At 42.1% G+C, this 17589-nt stretch overlaps 2 protein-coding genes across 3 annotated transcripts; both read right to left on the bottom strand.

Moving 5' to 3' along the window:
- Nucleotides 1-114: 114 nt before the first annotated feature.
- Nucleotides 115-3702, bottom strand: oct2 (organic cation transporter 2; the record flags this gene model as incomplete). Its single annotated transcript, XM_044143689.1, is given in 5 exon segments — nt 115-185; nt 3255-3291; nt 3293-3470; nt 3472-3542; nt 3544-3702. Coding segments are annotated over 5 exon segments (516 nt in total), but the record flags the coding sequence as incomplete, so codon positions are not given.
- A 3992-nt stretch (nt 3703-7694) lies between these two features.
- txlnbb (taxilin beta b) lies at nt 7695-17042 on the bottom strand. Of its 2 annotated transcripts, none has more exons than XM_044142322.1 (10): nt 16898-17042; nt 12049-12321; nt 11695-11786; nt 11429-11599; nt 10354-10548; nt 9919-10038; nt 9762-9836; nt 9578-9670; nt 9344-9439; nt 7695-8232 (listed from the first exon to the last, which is right to left on the bottom strand). In XM_044142322.1, the coding sequence occupies exons 2-10, from the start codon at nt 12281-12283 to the stop codon at nt 7771-7773; spliced, it is 1539 nt and encodes a 512-aa protein (XP_043998257.1). In that variant the 5' UTR covers nt 12284-12321; nt 16898-17042; the 3' UTR covers nt 7695-7770. The 2 variants fall into 2 exon arrangements, with proteins under 2 accessions (XP_043998257.1, XP_043998258.1); XM_044142323.1 differs by lacking the exon at nt 16898-17042 and adding an exon at nt 12502-12583.
- Nucleotides 17043-17589: the final 547 nt, after the last annotated feature.

Here is a 17589-nt window from a genome sequence, read left to right as displayed (position 1 = left end):
TGCAGGGATCAGGCATTTCCACGGCCGTCACTTTCATTCGTCTCGTCTCAGTGATGCACGCCGAGGCTCAAGTGAATCCCACTTCTCATGCATGCCACTAGGTTTCTTCGCGGCTTACATGATGCCTTCCCGTTCGTCCGCCACCGTGTATATGGGCCAGCTTTTGTTGGCTGCTTCAAAGTCCTCTGGGTAAAACGTTCAACGGAAGAAAAGCCACGACAATGGCAGCCTCCCCCCTCCGTTAAGTTCAGCAACACTGAACAATCACAGGTTTTGTTGTCTGGATGGCGACCCAGACAGAAAGTTATGGACCTAGAGAAAGTGTTTATATCCACCGACACAAAGTGGCACAGAGTTGAGAGGTGTCATTTAACATCTATGTGCTCCTGCTAGCTCAGGCTGTACACAGGAAATAAGATGAGTTACCATAACTACACAGATGATACACAGATCCACATTACAGTGTTAGCAGTAACTCCGAACCAATCCGAACAGATCAAGAGTGTCAAATTCATTTTCATTTTGTTCCATATCAAAACTCTGAATGTTCTTGAAGGGGCCGATTGTGCCAGAATGTGTTGATAAAACCAATTCCACTGTTAAAGTATCAACAGATAAAAATACATCTTTTCACAGTGATCAGCCCAGCCAGGATTTTGTGAATATTTTTGTGTGTGTGTGTTTTTGTTTTTTTGGGGGGTTTTTTGTGATCAAAATCACAGATTTTGTGGTGCTAATTTTGAAATATTTGTATGGAATTTTTATGATGTTTGTACTAATTTGTGACGTTACACGTGACTTTTTATTGATCGGCGTATCAATCACGGACTATAACTTCACATCAAGTCAGGCTGAGGCAGCAGTCACGCAAACCAGATGTTTTAGGCCAGTTTTGAGAAAGATTTGCAGTAAAAAATCTGAAAGAAAACTTGGGAATCTGTAGATTTTGTATGAACTTTGAGTGAGTTTTGCAGACTTGTAATTTGGAGTCTAAAGGGCCACATAAAAAGCTAAGCAGGGCCAGATTGGGGCTTGAGTTCGACACATGTGGAGTAGATCACTAGAACAAATCAGTGGACGTTTCACAACTTTAACCAGCTGAAACTGGTTAAAAAACAAAACTGAAGTTATTATCTTTGGACCTAAAGAGGAACAATCCAGAGTCAACTCACAGCTTCTGCTACTGCAGCTGGAAACCAGAGATCTGGGAGTAGTGACGGACTCTGACCTGAACCTTCAGAGCCACATAACGACGGTCACAAAGTCGGCCTTCTATCATCTGAAGAACAGCTCCAGGATAAAATGTTCTAGTGTTGCAGACCTAGAGAAACTCATCCATGCATTTATCTTGATTACTGCAACAATGTCTGCCTAAAAAAGATCTAATCAATCAGGTGATCCAGAATGCTGCTGCTGCTCGCATCTAGTTAAAGTAAAACAGTAACATTAAGTGGAGTCTGTCACAGTAGAACAAGTAAAGCAACAGCTTCATGATACCAACAGGTGCATTCATCTTTGTAATTGTCCCAGTGAACATGGGGTTCTCTCTGGGTACTCCGGCCTCCACCCACAGTCATAAAACACGACCGTTATGTTAATTTTGTAACTCCAAATCGCTCCTTGGTGTGAGTGTTTCAGTGTGTAGCTCTGTGTTGCCCCGTAATTGACTGGCGACCACCAGAGACAGACACCCAGCTCCCTACCAAAGACAGGCAGGTATAGAAAACAGATGGATGGTTTGGGTTTCAAGGCCAAAGCATTCAAAGGCCGACGGCTCAGGTCTCTACTAATTTGTATTCATTTGGGAGGAGGAATTCAATTATCTTGGGGTCTCTTCTCCAGTGTCTGCAGCGTTGACCCTGTACGTCCTGAAGGAGATTTGTCCCTGAACCGCACATTAGTCGGGGATAGAAGAGCCGAGCCAAAATGTAAAACTCTCCTCTTGCCCAAACCTTCACCTCTGGCTGCAGGCTACACTGGAGGAACAAGGTTGCATTAAAAAAAAAAAAGTGACTGAATTGAATTTATTCTGTTGGCGACCTGGTTGGACTTTACCAGTCGACACTGAATGAGAAGTTTACGGATGCAGAGCTGCACAGATCGAAGGTAGATAGATGGTTGCTGGGGTTACCACGTAGTGACATCACACTCCCTGCTGAACAGAACGGAGGTCAAGGGACAAAAGGTGTTTTATCAAACCAGACACCTTATCCACCTAATGTAAAGATTGCACATCTTCTTGGGGGTATGCTTCCAACAGCTTTACTGAGATGCTTTTGTTTTCACAGCTGAACAGTATTTTAGATGTCTTGCCAAATGAACATGCTAATCTCTGGCTGGGCGTTTGCGGTCCAACCGGAAGGTGAACCTTCACCTCATTTACAACAATGCCAAAAAAAGAAAGAGAGGGTAAAAAAGAAAACAGCCACATTGCACAAGAAATAGCTTTTCTCTAGGTGTTTTTTTTAATATTTTCTCTCACTTGATCAGTTCTTAGACAGCCATGCAGGTTTCCAGCTGTCATCAGCTTTTCCCATTTTTAGATAACAAAGTTGAAGACTTCAAACCTGTTGATAATCAAATCCTGATGCAGTTTCTGGGAGAAATTAGACAGAAGAGTTAACAGTTTTAACATGTAATTATGAGACTGAATTATGTTCATTAACAGTCAACATCAGTTTATTAAAGGAATGTCTTCATGGCGTATTTTACAATAAGATACTTGCTGCTCTGTGTTTGCAAGAACACAGGTGCTTGCCTGATTAAGTCTGTCAACTATAAAGTTTGGTGGAAGGACGAAGGAGGCCTTCTCGTGTCCACGAGTAGGTACATACTGAAGTAAATATAACTAGTCACTACCCAACTGCAATTATAATAGCAAGTAAAGGGAACCTTACAGGGCATCACAACTTCTGTAAAACACTATAACAAGGCACAGTGAGAAAATATTTTCAGATGTAAACTGAAACTTTAGATTTACTTGGGGCCCAAAAGTGAAAATATTCTCTCAAGGAAACATCTCCAGACACTTAGGATAAATGCCTAAAAGAGTCTGAGGCTTTCTCAGAAAGTTCGCACGCTGTTTGTTTTATTTTTAGCCAAGGGACAGCTTGGTTCCCGTTGCATGGTCACATGGGTATTATGTGGCGTTGCAGGCAGACTTGAGCTAAAACAGCTCCCATCTAGAGAAACCCAGCTTGATCTTTCCTGCTGATTTCTGTCTCGTACTTTTCCTTATTGGATTTAAAATGTACCAAGCTCAGAAATTGTAGTTTTGTGACTCTTATCAAAACATCCATCTGCCATCACACGGCAGAGCTTTTAAAGTCAGCGCCGGCTCAAACTCCTCGCCTTTGTTCCGGCTTTGGCTCCGGTTCACGGCAAACGCTTGGCAGTGGCTGAAGGACCCGGCAACGGTAACTTCTCGCACCTTGACCTCTGTCCAGCCGCACTCCTGCAGGAGCTGCTCGGGCCCAGTGGTCCGGAGTGTGGCCCAGGAAGACGACTCCAACAAACACGAACGCAATGAGGACCAATGGGCGGAGACCCAAGTGCGGCCATCTTCTTCTGGAAGGGTCCAAAGTCTCCTACGTGCTCCATGAGTTTGTCCACATTCGTCTTGCGTGCCGGTTTCCCTGCGTGGCACCAACAGGGTCTGCTAGAGCTGCCGCACTCTGACGAGGCCAAGCAAGAGTCACGTTTTTAAATAGACGAGAGAACAACCGATAGTTGATCGAAATCTCTTGATCTTTCTCTGTATCTCCTGGGCTACAGGTGGTCTTTTCTAGAAACTCAGTGAGAAAGCTTTGAATTTCATAAAAAGCAGCTTTATCAAAGAATCCAAGCCTCTGGGCCTGAGGACAGGACTGCGGCAGAGCAGTTTGCTTGTTCTGCACACAGTATTTCACCGGTTTCCGAAAGAGTTGACCATCAGGGGGCAACCATTACAATGCACATTAAAAATATGAAGTTGCTTTTCTGCTTTTCAGAGTTGATGAAGAGATGGATGGCGTTAATAAGGGAGAAAACAATACAGAAGACGTCAGACTGGGGAGGGCATTGACCTTCCAGTTCTCCTTCCAGCAGGAGCTACAATGTACTGGTACAGATCAAAGCATTGTTAGAATGGCCTAGTCAAAGTCCAGATGGAAAGCCAATGACTCTTGATCAAGCCTGGCTGAACTTGAGCTGTTTTACCTAGAAGAATTAGAGTAAAAATAATATAATAATAAGCCATGAGAGATGGTGACATTCATGGCTCCACACGGCAAAAATACAGTTTTACAAAATCTAATCCACTTTCTAGTGCAAACATCTTAGTACACTTGAAATAAAACAAAACAAAGTAACTTTCTTGAAGATATTGGAGCATGTTTTAGGTAAATAATTTCTTAATATTGCTGAAAAACATACGAGTTTCCACAGATTATTTCACTTACAACTAGGACTATTTCACCGGTTTTAAGGATTTAATGACATAAAACAAGCTCCCATATCTTGCTGGAAAGTTACTTGTAAGTTTAGTTTTATTTCAAGTGTTCAGATATATTTGCATTGGAAACTAGACCAAAATGTTTTTGCAGTGCAAGTAAAAATAAAAAAAGCTTTAACATTTCTAGGGGTGTGAATATATTTTTCAAGGTACAGTAGTAGGTAAATGGAAGCAACAATTTATTTCTAAAGTGACCATCAGAAACGGGTCCAGTTCCCTACAAGGTCAGATCTTTAACTTGTAAACCTGTAAAGCAGAGAGAAGACAGAGCAGCACCAGCGATGTCTTTTTACCTCTGCCAAAAAATATTTCTGCAGTGTCACTTTCTGCAAAGAACAAAGCGGACATGAAACACTGCCGTTCAGAAATGGACAGCACACCTATCCGTAGCAAGGCGGGTTTAATGAGTCTCACGCTCCTGTCTGGACGCCGACAAGCGGCGATTCCGATAAAAACGACCGTCTAGCAGCTGAAGGTTTCCGTCCAGCGTTTTCACACTTCGCGGTAAGTAGTCATAATTCATTGCCTCTCTGCACCTGGGCCACGTTAGCTGCACTCAATAAAAGCTGATAAAGCTTCAGCTTTCGGACGGCAGCCTTGATGTTACAGCAAAAACAGATTTTTTTAAGAACTCGCCCTTAGCTGTCAAAATTCCCGAGGTCAAGGGGTTCAGGGGCGGCAGCATAGAAACGTGTCTAGAGGAGAAAAAAAAGTGGAATGTAAAATGATTTATTACAAAAAGATGGTCTCTCAAAACCAGAACGCAATACGATTTAACCCAATTGCAACAAAGGAAAATTTATATGGCGCAGGTGGGCCTCATCAACGTCTGATTGGCTTTGCTGATCCAATGGGGTGGCTGCTCTCCTGCAGCCTCCAGGCAGCCAATCAGGAAGGTTCGCCCGCACAGCTGATCCTGCATAAGAACAACAACAACAACAACAAAAAAAGGGCTTGCACAGCCTCTTAACACCCCCACTGCTTCCCGCAAAGCAGCGCCGCTCGAAGCAATTTTTATTAGGAGAAATAAAAGAGTAAAGGTTTCAAATTGCTTTAGTTAAATGAGCTAAAGCTAAACTAGCATGACTAGAGGAAAGCGTGTGGCATCTATTTGATTTCACACCCAAGAAATTCGATTATGATGCTATTATGACCAGAAAACCTGCTAAGCCTGGCGGTCCACCGTGGTTTTGTTTTAAAAGATGTTAAGTCGACAGGAAAGATAAAAAATTTTACTGGGTAATTATATGTTACGGAAAACAAAGGCAGTAAAACGCTGTTTAAACCCATAACGAGTGTTAAAAACAACTAATCAAATAATGCAGTTAAAATGAATAGCAATTATTTGCACTTCTGTTTAATCAAAATTAAGTCAGCGGCTTTAGTCACCATAAGGCGTTAGTGATTGATTCAAGTGGATTTGAGCCAGTCTCTTTGTGTTTCCCTCAGTTTTTCCTCTTTACTTTCATGGGATTTAATTTTATTTTTTTAAGAAAATTTCTTCTTTTAAACATGTTTTCTTTCCAATGCCTTCTTGATGTTATTTACCAAAAAACACACACAAAACACAATTAGCGGTCTCTTCTGACACAATTGTAAACTACGTTGTATATTTTTAACCCCGCTGTGAAAATCCACACTTGATTTATCTTGAGTTTAGATTTATTAGTAAAACACAGATAAAACACTTTCTGTTAATGTTTTTAAATATGTTACGGAAATAAAAAATTAAGAGAATATTTCAATGTTTCACATTGAAATACAAAATTGTACTAATGAATCTGCATTTTTGTCTACAAGATAATTTGCAGTAAAGAAAGATAAAGACATAAAGAGCTTTACAGATATAATAAAAAAAACACCAGAAATGACTGGTTTAGGTCTGTCTGTATTTTATGACTGATGAACTCCTTTCAAAAACCAGTTTGACACAAAATACATGCATTTAGACTCTGATGTGTTCTGACTGACAGGCCTCCTGCGTCCACCAGTCAAGCTGCCCGCATAAATTGGCAGCCAACTGCAGAACACTGTGTCCGCCGTCTATTTTTATGTGCGCTTGTCTGGCCTCACAAAACGCTGCCCGCCTACCTTCCTTGCTCTCTTTCTCTGCGAGGTCCAGCAGAGCTCTGCTGCTTTTTAAAATGTGGCTCTTCAAAGAGATACGCAACTTTTTACACTTCAAACGTCCTCAAGAGGCCAGTCTGTGAAAAACTGCATAACACGTTTTTTAATAATTATTTAACTTCTCTGAAAGATTTTTGGCTAAATTAGAAAATGCATGCTTACATCAAGGTCACTATGCTGCCATGAACTCACCGGTTCTTAATCCAACAGAGCGTCTTTGGGGTGAGGTAGAATGAAATTTGATGAGCAGCCAACAAATCACGTCAGTATGGACCAAAACCCCTGAGGAATGTCTCTGCCGCTTTGTTGACTTTATGGCACAAAGACTTGAGGCAGTTCTGAAGTTTAGTGGTGCGTTCACACCAAAAGCGTTATGCGCATCAAAAATGCGTCCGACACTTTGAATTCGATGCGTCTGCACTTTGAATGCAGTCGCTTCACATTTTGTGCTACACCTGGTGTTTCACCCGTCTGGTTTATGTTCAAAGTCTATGTCGAAGTGCGTCGAGGGCACGTTAGACGTGTCAGCTCTAGCTGATGTTTTCCATTGGACGCTCTTGACCCTTCAGACGCTCAAAATGCGCCGCAATGGCCCTCGACGCAGCTCCACATAGACTTTGAACGTAAACCAGACGCGCATGACACTCAAAACGCTTTTGATGTGAACTCACCATAAGGGCCTCCCCTGCGGGACTGTCTACTTAATACCCAATGAGAGTTCAAGTTGTGATGGTATTCTTTAGTTGTGCAGAGGCACAGTCTCTTTAGCCCTTTTCAGCCAGATGTGGACAGCTGTTTCTGTTCCAAACATGAGAGACATCTAGAGGCCAGAAAGTTGGGCATCTCTCATTAGGCCACAGAACGAGAGATGCCCAACATTTCGGTTTCTAGCTGTGTTTTGGGCATCTCTCCCTTTTGGAGTTGTAGGAGTTTTAATCTCACTTTTCTTCAAAAACCAAGGCACATTCTATTCTCAACATTGCTTAAAACTCCACGTGTAATTCTCTTACGGTAAGATCTAAAAACAACCTCAACCTTTACCCGTGGCATTATGAACGGACAATAAAGACAGAGCTCACATTGGGGTTTTTTTATTAAGATTTTTTTGTATTCTCACATGCAGCCGGGTTTCTGTCACAGCGGTTTCTGCATTAATCAACTGACTCCATCTCCCGATCTCGCTGTTCTTGATTTTGATCCTCGTGGACGTCCTGGTGTTTGCTCTCCTCTGCCTGCTTCTCCTTTGGCCCTTCGATGCCCTCGGAGAGTCCATGTGACTGACTATCTGCTGACTCTGTGGGTGCCGTGTGAGATATTGTGAAAGAACCGGCGATCTCTTTCAGTAGAGCCTGCTCAGCCTTCAGTTTAGCCAGTGCCTCGGTTAGTGGGGTGGTTAGCACTGGCGATTCAGCGGAGGCGGGGTTTCCTGTGTCCTGAGCTGGATGATCCTCCGGCACCACACCGCCTTCCTTCTGCGCTTGCTCATCAGCGTGTTGAGCTCCCTGTACCTGCTCAGATAGGTTCTTCCTTTGCTCCTGTAAAGCCCTGCAAAGACTCTCGAGCTTCTGGTTCTTGATAGTGAGAAGCTCAAACTCCTTTTCCTTGATGGTTCTCTGTTGAGATGACACAGACAAAACACTTGTGGTTCTCTCTAACTGAGGTATTTTCTTACATTACAACAACAAACATCAATGTTTTTAATGAAAATGTATGTGCTTGACCAAAGACCGTCCCAAAGGCGCACGAGGCCCTGAGGAGCATTTTACTTCAGGGCCGCTGCCAGCAAAGTTTATCTCAGTTATGCTACGTTAGATTTGTGTGGGGAATCGGACGTCAGATCAGGGAATGACACACCAGAGTTAAACAATTTCCCTTTGTAAGTTGGAAATTGGTGGGATTTGCTGATTTTTGTGTTGCTAACTTAGCCTGGTAAAAAAGCCACCCCGTGTTCTATGCTTTACTTCATACGGAGGATCTGGACCCTCAGCTATTGAGACACTGGAGTTGTCCAGTGGACTCTTTTCAAGTTTTATGGCGCGTTCACACCAAATGCGTTTTAAGCATCAAGCGGGTCTGGTTTATATTCAAAGTCAAATGTGGAGGTGCGTCAAGATCACTGCGGCGCGTTTTGAGCGTCTGGCGCAGCGTGATTAGAACTGGTTGGAGCGTCCAACGGAAAACAACAGCTAGTGCTGACACACCTCCACTTAGACTTTAAATGTAAACCAAACACGCAGAACGGCAGTTGTAGAGCAAAATGTTAAGCATCTTTATTCAAAGTGTACATGCGTCGAACTCGAAGCGTCGAACTCGAAGCGTCGGATGCGTTTGGTGTTCCCAATAGACTTTACCCAATCGGCAACATTTGTCCGTGATGCATGTAAGAAGCTTACTGGAAATCGCTTACGCTGTAAGCAACCAGCTGAGGGAAATTAAGTAAATATTTCAAACACTGATTGATAACATACTTTCAAATTATGAAGGCTTTGCTTTGTTAGTACAAAACTGGTGCATTTGTTGACCTGCACCACCTAAAAGTGCTCTCCTGTCAGCAGGGGGCGCTAACGTTCTCAGAGCTCTGTTCTACCGCCTGGTCAAGAGTGGGGATGGTGGTGGCAGGTGTTTTCCGTTTGGTCTATCACTTAACCTGTTAGGGGAGGTGGTGTTGGTCTGTCACATAAAATCCTTGTAAAATACTCAGGTTTGTTGAAAATTGTTGCTCACATCAGCCACCATGTCAATGAGATTCTTGTTGCAGCTGTCAAAGCGCGTCTTCCACGAATGGCACTCCTTCTCCATCTTCTTCATTTTCTTGGCCATCTAAGCAATACAAATACAGCACATTGCAAAACACGTTTCTAGTTTCTAAAAATCTGGGCGGATCGTTCTATTTTTGCTCCCTTCAGCTTTGCAAGTGACAGGAAACTGGAAGGAAACGTTGCAAAAAGCCATTCTTACTTTGTCCATGTCCTGTTTGAAGCCGCTGTAGACGCTGTTGCTCTTCGACACCGTACCTTGAAACTCGTCAAACTTTTTGGAGTACATGTCAAGCTGGGAAGAGTTTATGAAAACATTAGAAAGAAAACAATCTAAAACTGAAACAAAACAAGCAAATGTTGCCGATGGCAACAGGTTGCCCTACCTGACTCCTCATGTCTGTTTCTTGCTCCTTCAGGCCGCTCAGCTGCAGCTTGTACTCCGTCACTTGTTTAAGAAGCTGTTGTGGTATCGACACATCCCACGTTAATACATGCAGACTCACATTTACTCATAACCCAAACGTGATTCACTGGACGTACAAGCTCTTTCTCCAGCCTGTGCTTCCCCTCGGCCTCCTTCAGGATCAGATTGGCCTGCTCCAGCTTGGTTTCCAGAAGTTTCTCCTTCAGGTCTCTGTGCTTGAAAACTTTTTCCAAGTTCTGGCAGACAATCACGGGGATTTATGAGGCGCTTTCACACAGAGAGATATTTCACTTCTCGCTCGGAAAGCTTTGGCTGGACTACTGTGTCTAATAGAAGTAAGACCGGGGTGAAAGTTGCAGGTAATGAATGCATGGATGCAGACGCGTCAGGGATTGAATGAGCACATTGCGTCAAATTAACATATACTACCCCCCCCCCCCCCCCCTCTCTGGTGCAGAGTGAGAGTACGGTTTGACCTTTCTGTGATGTACTGTATCTGCTCTTTGAGTCTGGCACTGAGTTGACGGCTGTGTTTGTGGTAAGCTCCATACCGCCTCTCGCTGGTCGTATTGTGCAATGAGGGCCTTGAGTTTTTCTGCCAGGGCGCCGTTCTCCTGACACAGCTTGGTGTTGCGGCTGCTGTGCTCCTCTATCTGGGCTTGGATGTCGCTCAGGGTCCCCTGGAAATGGGTGGTGATCTCTTTCCTCTTTAAGTCGTCTTCTCTGCACCGCTGCAGAGTCTCCTCCTGCGAGTCGGGGAGGAGTGTTAGCACTTAGCACGGCATTTCCCAGTACCCGAGAAGAGGAAGAGCTTTTCACCGACGTTTTAACACGTTCTGACAAAATCGACCACCTGATAGAAAACTGAATTAAAGTGTATCACTTTTTGATACACTTTATAAGTAATCAGATTCATTCTACTTCCCATTTTGCCTGATTGTTTTCAGAAAACAAAAACTAAATTTTAAAATTCACACTATTTTGAGATTTATGTTGGACAAAGAAGGATTTCTAATAATTATCTCACCATAAAACAGCTACTTAGTGTCTCCAAAAGCATTAGCGGAGAAGGCAGGTTGATCTTTTAAAATTTATAACGGCTCAAACAAAAACAACACAGTTGATTAAAAACAATGTTTTGAGTGAATTTGTAAATGTTGTGGGGGCTGGTTGACCTTTGATGACCTCTGGAAACGCATCAATATCTTTAAAATAACAGCGGCGCAATTTCATTTAATTTGAAGAAGATGGAGTGGCCAACTTCAAACGTCAAGAGAGTTATGCTTGCAGCACTTGGTGGCTCGATCTGCAAAGTATTAAAGAGTGAATACTAAAGGTTTTCTGAAACACTTTGTCCATTTTCCCACCACTTTGCACTATTGCTCTCCTTCGTGTTGGTCTTTCACACACAATCCCTACAAAATATGTGAAAGTTTGAAGATGTAAAGTGTGAAAGTCGGGAGTTCAAGTGGTGTGAATATTTTTGCAAACCACTGCCCGGATCTTGAGTTTTCTAATGTGGAACCGGGTTTATGTCGACACCACCTGCTATTTTCATGGAGCTCAGGTGTGACTCTTGGATCGTTTTCGCTTGAATGTTTCTGAATGACGTCAGACGTGACGCACCTTTAAGGTCTTGTTGTGCCTTTGCAGCTCCCTGCAGAGCCCCTCCAGTTTGCTGCGAGCCAGCACCGCCCGGCTGTGCTCGCTCTGCAGCTGGTCCTTCTCCTTCATCACTTGGAGCAGCTTCTTTTGCAGAGTCTTCATCTGCTTCTGGTCACTGCGGTGCTCCTCTAGCTGGAGAAACACACACACACACACACACACACAAATTCATCAGATGTTCATCAGATTACTCTGGGCAGGAGTACCTCGATTTTCCCGTTACTCACCAGCTCAGCGTGCTTCTTTATGATGGTTTCCAGTTTCTGCTCTGGAGTGTCGAGTTTGTTCAAACTTTGCATGAGCAGCATGGCCTCCTTCCCTAAGCAGTTAGACGTCATCCATCATTGTCAACAACGTGTAAAGATGTAAAATTACACAAGCTGTGTAACCCACACTGGGGAAAAAAATCTCTCAATGACTAGAACGGTGTACAAAAGGTTCAGTATAGTATTATACCTGGCAGATGAGCTTACACAACTATCGGTTTCAGTAAAACTACAGGACTTTTGCTGACCGAGCTGAATCCGAACCCAAGGAACTTAAAATCGATGAAATATTCAGGAAAGAAGAAACGAAGAGACCTAGATTTTTGAGCATTTTCTTCTCTAGTTTCTGGTCCTTGCGGGCATCTGGCTCTTTGGCAGCTGTGACCTCCTCAATGTCCTCTGGCTCAGCTGGAATCTGGGCTGCCTGGTAGGTGCTAATGATGTCCTCCAGCTGTTGACCCAGGTCCTCTGTCAGGTCAATGTGGCGATCCTCGGCCGGAGACGCTCCAGGACCGGTGGGGGCGGCGCCGCTCTCCTGACAAGCCTCCATAATCCTCAGCGAGTATAAACAAGGGGGGCGACGCGGGTCTGTAATGGAGACCAGGACAACATTTCAACATGGAAACGGCGAGAGAAATGGCTCATCAGGAATGTCATTATGATAAATATGTCAGTTTTATTATTAATTTCATTATTATTTATGTATTTGCTGCTTTTTGATTCAGAAGCATTAAATAAATAAACAAAACGCTGAGTTGCTTATTTAACTCAGTTGCGGTTTGTTGAGTAGAAGAAGCCTCGTTGTTCTTCACGAGCCGCCATTTTGAACTGAACAACCACTTTAGAGTTGGCTGAAGCTGTTCCACAGGAAGAAATGAGAAAATGTAAGACAGCGATATTGTGTTGCGTAACACTGTTAATGTCAGTCAGTTGAATTAATGACTTTAGTTCTTACTGAAGAACTAGTTTGTTCACATCAAGCCAAAATCAGACTTTTAGCTGCTAAGCTGTTAGCACAAGCAAGAGCTAGCTAGCTGCATTTTCACAAAGAACTAGTCATAATTTAAATATGGACAAGCTATTTATAGTATTGTGGTTTTAAGATAAACTTTGCTCTTCAAATATAAAATATTGTCAGAGGGCGCATTTAGAGCAGGCCTCAGTTTAGGTTAGATTTAGACTCATAACTTCATCAGTAGAACATTTTTCTTAGATATAATGATCACGATTTGATTAAAATTAATCTAATCAGTAGGTTTTTTTATATTAGATCACATTCTTAAGAGTGTATAAGTCATATAGTCATTTGGAAATTGTTTTAGTTCATTATAACTAAGAAAGTTGAAAACTAATCAGAAAATATTGAGTCTAACAGATGTTTTGGTATTGAAACTGTTCATGTCGGTTTTCTAAGAGTTTTAAGATATTATATGAAACCCGTGCTAATTTTTATAGTCAAAATCTGCTGTTTGATGCCCTGGGTCAGAGGTCAGGAGAGCTCGGTGCGGTTCAGGAACCAGTTAGAGGCAGTTTGAAGGGATGAAAAACACGGACAGCTGATCAACTTTGGTCCTGTTTCTTGAGTAAAATGTTTCTGTATGAAATGAACACATCTATTGTTCATATACTGGGAAAGTGTGCAGGGAGGACAGCTGAGACAGCCATGAATTCATCCCTTGGCCTTGGTAACAGCTGCATGGTCTCTGGCGTGCAAACAGAAACACGTCATTACGGGCTGTTTTGAGTTCACCTCTAAACTGTACGCTACAACACATCAGAAAGTAGAAACACGCCTTGATGTAAAAGTAATTGAGCTAAAACAGCTGGTCAGGTCCCTGGGGTGGAGCTGTCTTAACTGCTGCATGCAGTGGTTTCCGAAGGCGCGTCTTCGTATTTTTCTAAGGCCGGGGTGCTCAAACTTTTTAAGACCAAGATCTACTTTTTCTCTCACCAGCCAGCTGAGATCTACCTCGTGACACGAAGACATAAAAATTGCAAATTAAACTTTACTGACTTACTTTATATGCGAATATACATCAGTTATAGCAGAAATATTAAAGTGATTAATGCAGTTTCTTCCTCAGTGAGATTCTGACATTGGGAGGAGGTTACTGGTTTTTCAGTCACAAGCTGGTTGCTGGAGGCCAGCAGGTGTCAGTCAGTCAGTTATGGTAGATCTGAAATTTGGTTTGATGACCTCAATATGAGAAGCTGCAGACTGATAGGAGGAACCAAAGAGCTCTGTTAAGGTAAAGGCAAATCTTCTGAAGCTGGGATATAATTAATCTAATTTCATATAATTATTGCGGTAGAAGCCATTTGTTTGTTAAAATTTTATGAAATCTATTTGTTCTATTTGATGTTTGTTGTGAATGACGTTTACTCACAAACGAACGACGTAATTAGTCCAACGTTTAGAAACTACAGCGGCTGTAATGAGCCACAGCAAAGGTAAACAAAGGTAAAATAACCCGAACAGGTGATCAACTCAAAACCACTCCTACCTTTTTTACTCTCTCTCTCTCTCTCTCTCTTTGTAGTTTAAGCACACCTGTTACCGTGGCAACCGCCTGCGCCCCGCAAGACGAGCAAAAATTACGTTAAAAACAAAACATTCAGTCCGTTACGGTATCAAGTTTGCAGGCTTGATATTTATTTTGCAGTTATTAATAAGCGCTCCCCTGAACACAGCGATGGTTGATTGACCAGCTGAGCAGGAGTTTAAATTAGCAAGTCGGTCTTTGAGTCGCCTTGTTTTTGTCTTTTTTTTTTTTTAATGGAATTGAAAGGCACTGAATTGCGCAACACCTTGTTGAAACAATAATTATTGATAATATTAATTTTAACACGTTTTGTCGAATTTCTTTTATTATTATTATTATTATTATTATTATTATTATTATTATTATTATTATTATTATTATTATTATTATTATTATTCTTTAATGAAGCTATAAACGTTTAGGGTCTGTTCTAAGGTAATTCATTTCTTCTTTGTGGCTTTGGTTTCTGATGATTGTGATGAGCTGTCGATGTGATTTTATGCACTTGATTGATTGAATGAAATTCTGGATGATTGTGACGTTGAACAGTGACTGTCGTCTTTGTGGTTTCACTTTTAGACACGACATTAACGGACCTGCAGAGGCGAGAGAACAACGAGCAACAGGTAGCAAATGTATCTCGCTTTCTCAATAGTAGTTAGCTAGTGCTAGCTATGTTGCATGAAAGAATTACGCTTCGTAGTTCGGGACTTTTCTAGCGAATAACACCTCAAAAAATGCCAACTTACTGTCCAGCCATTTAAGACTTCTCAAAAGAATTTGAAGGAATGTTGCAATTTCCTGATTCAACATTTGGGAAAATAAAGATGAAGGAAAAACGTTTAGATTACCGATTGTTGAAATATTCTATAATGTATTGAAGCAGAGAAAAGAAGAATATTCTACCTTTATGGCTCAGCTTTGCTAATCATTCATTTGCTTAATTTACCTTGTAAGTAGTTGATACAAAAACATAATTTAGTTGCCACTAAACACAGTGCCAAGTACTAACAGAACTACTTGTACTAACTACACCTTTAGGCTACATCTCAAACTGCAGTCCTTGAGGACCAGAGTGCTACAACTTTTAGATGTGTCCCTTGTCCTACGCAGTTGAACTAAATGGTAAAACTGCATCTCTAGCATCCAGGCAATGTTTACAGAGCTCTGCTAATGAGCAAATATGGAAGCCAGGCGGGGCTTTCCCTCACCATTTAAAACATCCATGTTAGTATGTTAGCATTGTGGTCTTGCAGGCACATAGAATGGTCAAGTCATCCATTTTAACCAAATGTTAAGTGTTTTGTATTGTTGTTTATTGTTGGCAATCCCCTCTTTAGTAACCTTAAAATCACGTTAATCACTTTAATCGCCCAAACGTTTTGAGACCAAGAGGTACGTTTTCTCTCACCAGCTAGCTAAGATCTACCACATGACTCTATAACCTAACCTTGTTTGTGTTAAATAAACAGGGATAGTGGTTTTATTTTTGATAGTGTCACAAGATAATAGTAGGGCTTTAAAATATTGAATAGGTAAAATTGTGAATGAAGGAACACGCAGTATTGCATTTACAATGTCATGCTAGCCAACCACAGTAAGAACTGGACTATTTTCTCCAGTCATACCTGCGTCTTAAACCCTTTCTTCTCTACAAACCCCAAAACTATGAGAGGAAAAACCGCTAAACATAAAAAAAAATAGAAAAATGCAATTTTAAATCTAATTCTAATTTAATTTGATACCGCATAAGTTGAAAACAAATCCGTCAACTTTTGATATATTGCCTGGTTTCCACTTAATTATATTGAAAAGAAATAATAACGGTCTGTTTTTATTTTTACACAGCATCCTAACTTTCCGCAGTTAGGATGCTGTAAATGTACGTAAATGAGAAACGAGATTTAAAGCAAAACATCAGATGCTGGTCAGGGTGTGGCATTGCTTAAACAGATTATGAGAAACATTGTCCGTTTCTGGCAACAGCTCTTTTGTCCAACCAATCAGGAGAGAGCAAACACTTTGATGAGAAGTGACATTGGCTGCCTGTGTTGTGCACTCTCGCAGTCATAAAATTAGTCCTGCCTTCACGCAGCCTGCGCTTTCACAAGCAGAGCACAGGGCACCTGTTCCAGACCCACATGCTATTTTAGGAACTTCTTAATATGGGCACGTTATTTATTAATTTTTTTGTTGCTTTGTTTCTAATCCCCTCCTGTTGATGTCGGGGTCGGTGAAAACAAGAGTTCTTCGGCTATTTATATAGGTCATGTGAGAGACTCGCTTCGATATTTTAAAAGGAGGTTAAATATTAGAAAAGAAAGTATTGGAGAATCTGTAGCTGAGGTTTTGTAGAGCAAAGTTCTCAGTGAGATATTTAAATGTTCCCTCCAACAAGGGAGCTTGTTGTAAACAAATGACGCAGGCAAGTCTCACTGCGCCGACCGGCTCCTCGTCTCCAACAAACGCGGTCAACTTGTCACCACATGCAGCGAAACACACATTAGTAAGTTAAAGAACCACAGGAGAGTTGGAAAGCGGCTCCAGCAAATGGCTTGGGCTCATATCTCCATGTTAGACAATCCGCTAAGAGGAAGGGTCGCAAGCAAACGGGGTCTTACCGGGACAAAGGTCCAGAAGGGAAAAGGGAAAGAGTGGCGAGGGGTTTCGGACAGGCGGCCAACAGCGATACGACAGCTGAGATAAGACCGCCTCAAAATAAATCTGGAGAGAGCAGCTCAACTGTGAGCAGGGAGAGGGAGGATGGAGACTCTCTGCAGCATGTCTGCAATCTGCATGTCCTGCTATTAATACGCCACTTTTTGCTGTTTTAGTCCCGCATTTATTATCCGACGGCCTGCTGGTAGTTGCAGTGGAGAGGTGGAATAAAAGACCATCCATCTCTGATTGGCTGGTTTTAGGGAAAAACTCCTCCACAGTGTGAATGTTAAAAATGTATATAGGTTCTCCTGACGTCATGTAGGCCAGGGATGTCCAAAGTGCGGCCCGGGGGGCAACTGTGGCCCTTGGACTGATTTTGTGTGGCCCCCAATGGCAATTCAAAGATGGTACAAATTTGGCCCCGTTCGTGCAGATGGAGAGTTTGAAATCAGGGTAAAAATTGCTACCAATATAATTTTAAATATATAAATGTATGTTTTTCTGGGTTTTTTGTAAAACAAGTTTTAGCAAAAGGTAAAACCAAGTTTATCCAGAGAGAAGCCGACTTTTCTGAACCCAAATCTTTCTTAAACTTGTTGCCTGTTGTGTTGGATAAGAGAAGACATGACAGAACATACAGAGGCACTTTGTG

This window comes from Gambusia affinis, linkage group LG16 (genome assembly GCF_019740435.1).
Source record: "Gambusia affinis linkage group LG16, SWU_Gaff_1.0, whole genome shotgun sequence".
In the NCBI taxonomy this organism is placed as follows: Eukaryota; Metazoa; Chordata; class Actinopteri; order Cyprinodontiformes; family Poeciliidae; genus Gambusia; species Gambusia affinis.
This window is presented reverse-complemented; position numbering and strand designations above follow the sequence as displayed.

Coding starts and splice junctions, on each gene's coding strand:
- txlnbb (XM_044142322.1), bottom strand. CDS start 12,283: ATGGAGGCTTGTCAGGAGAGCGGCGCCGCCCCCACCGGTCCTGGAGCG. Junction 11,600..11,694: donor TAAAGAAGCACGCTGAGCTG/GTGAGTAACGGG, acceptor GTGTTTCTCCAG/CTAGAGGAGCACCGCAGTGA. Junction 9,440..9,577: donor TCAAACAGGACATGGACAAA/GTAAGAATGGCT, acceptor TGTATTGCTTAG/ATGGCCAAGAAAATGAAGAA.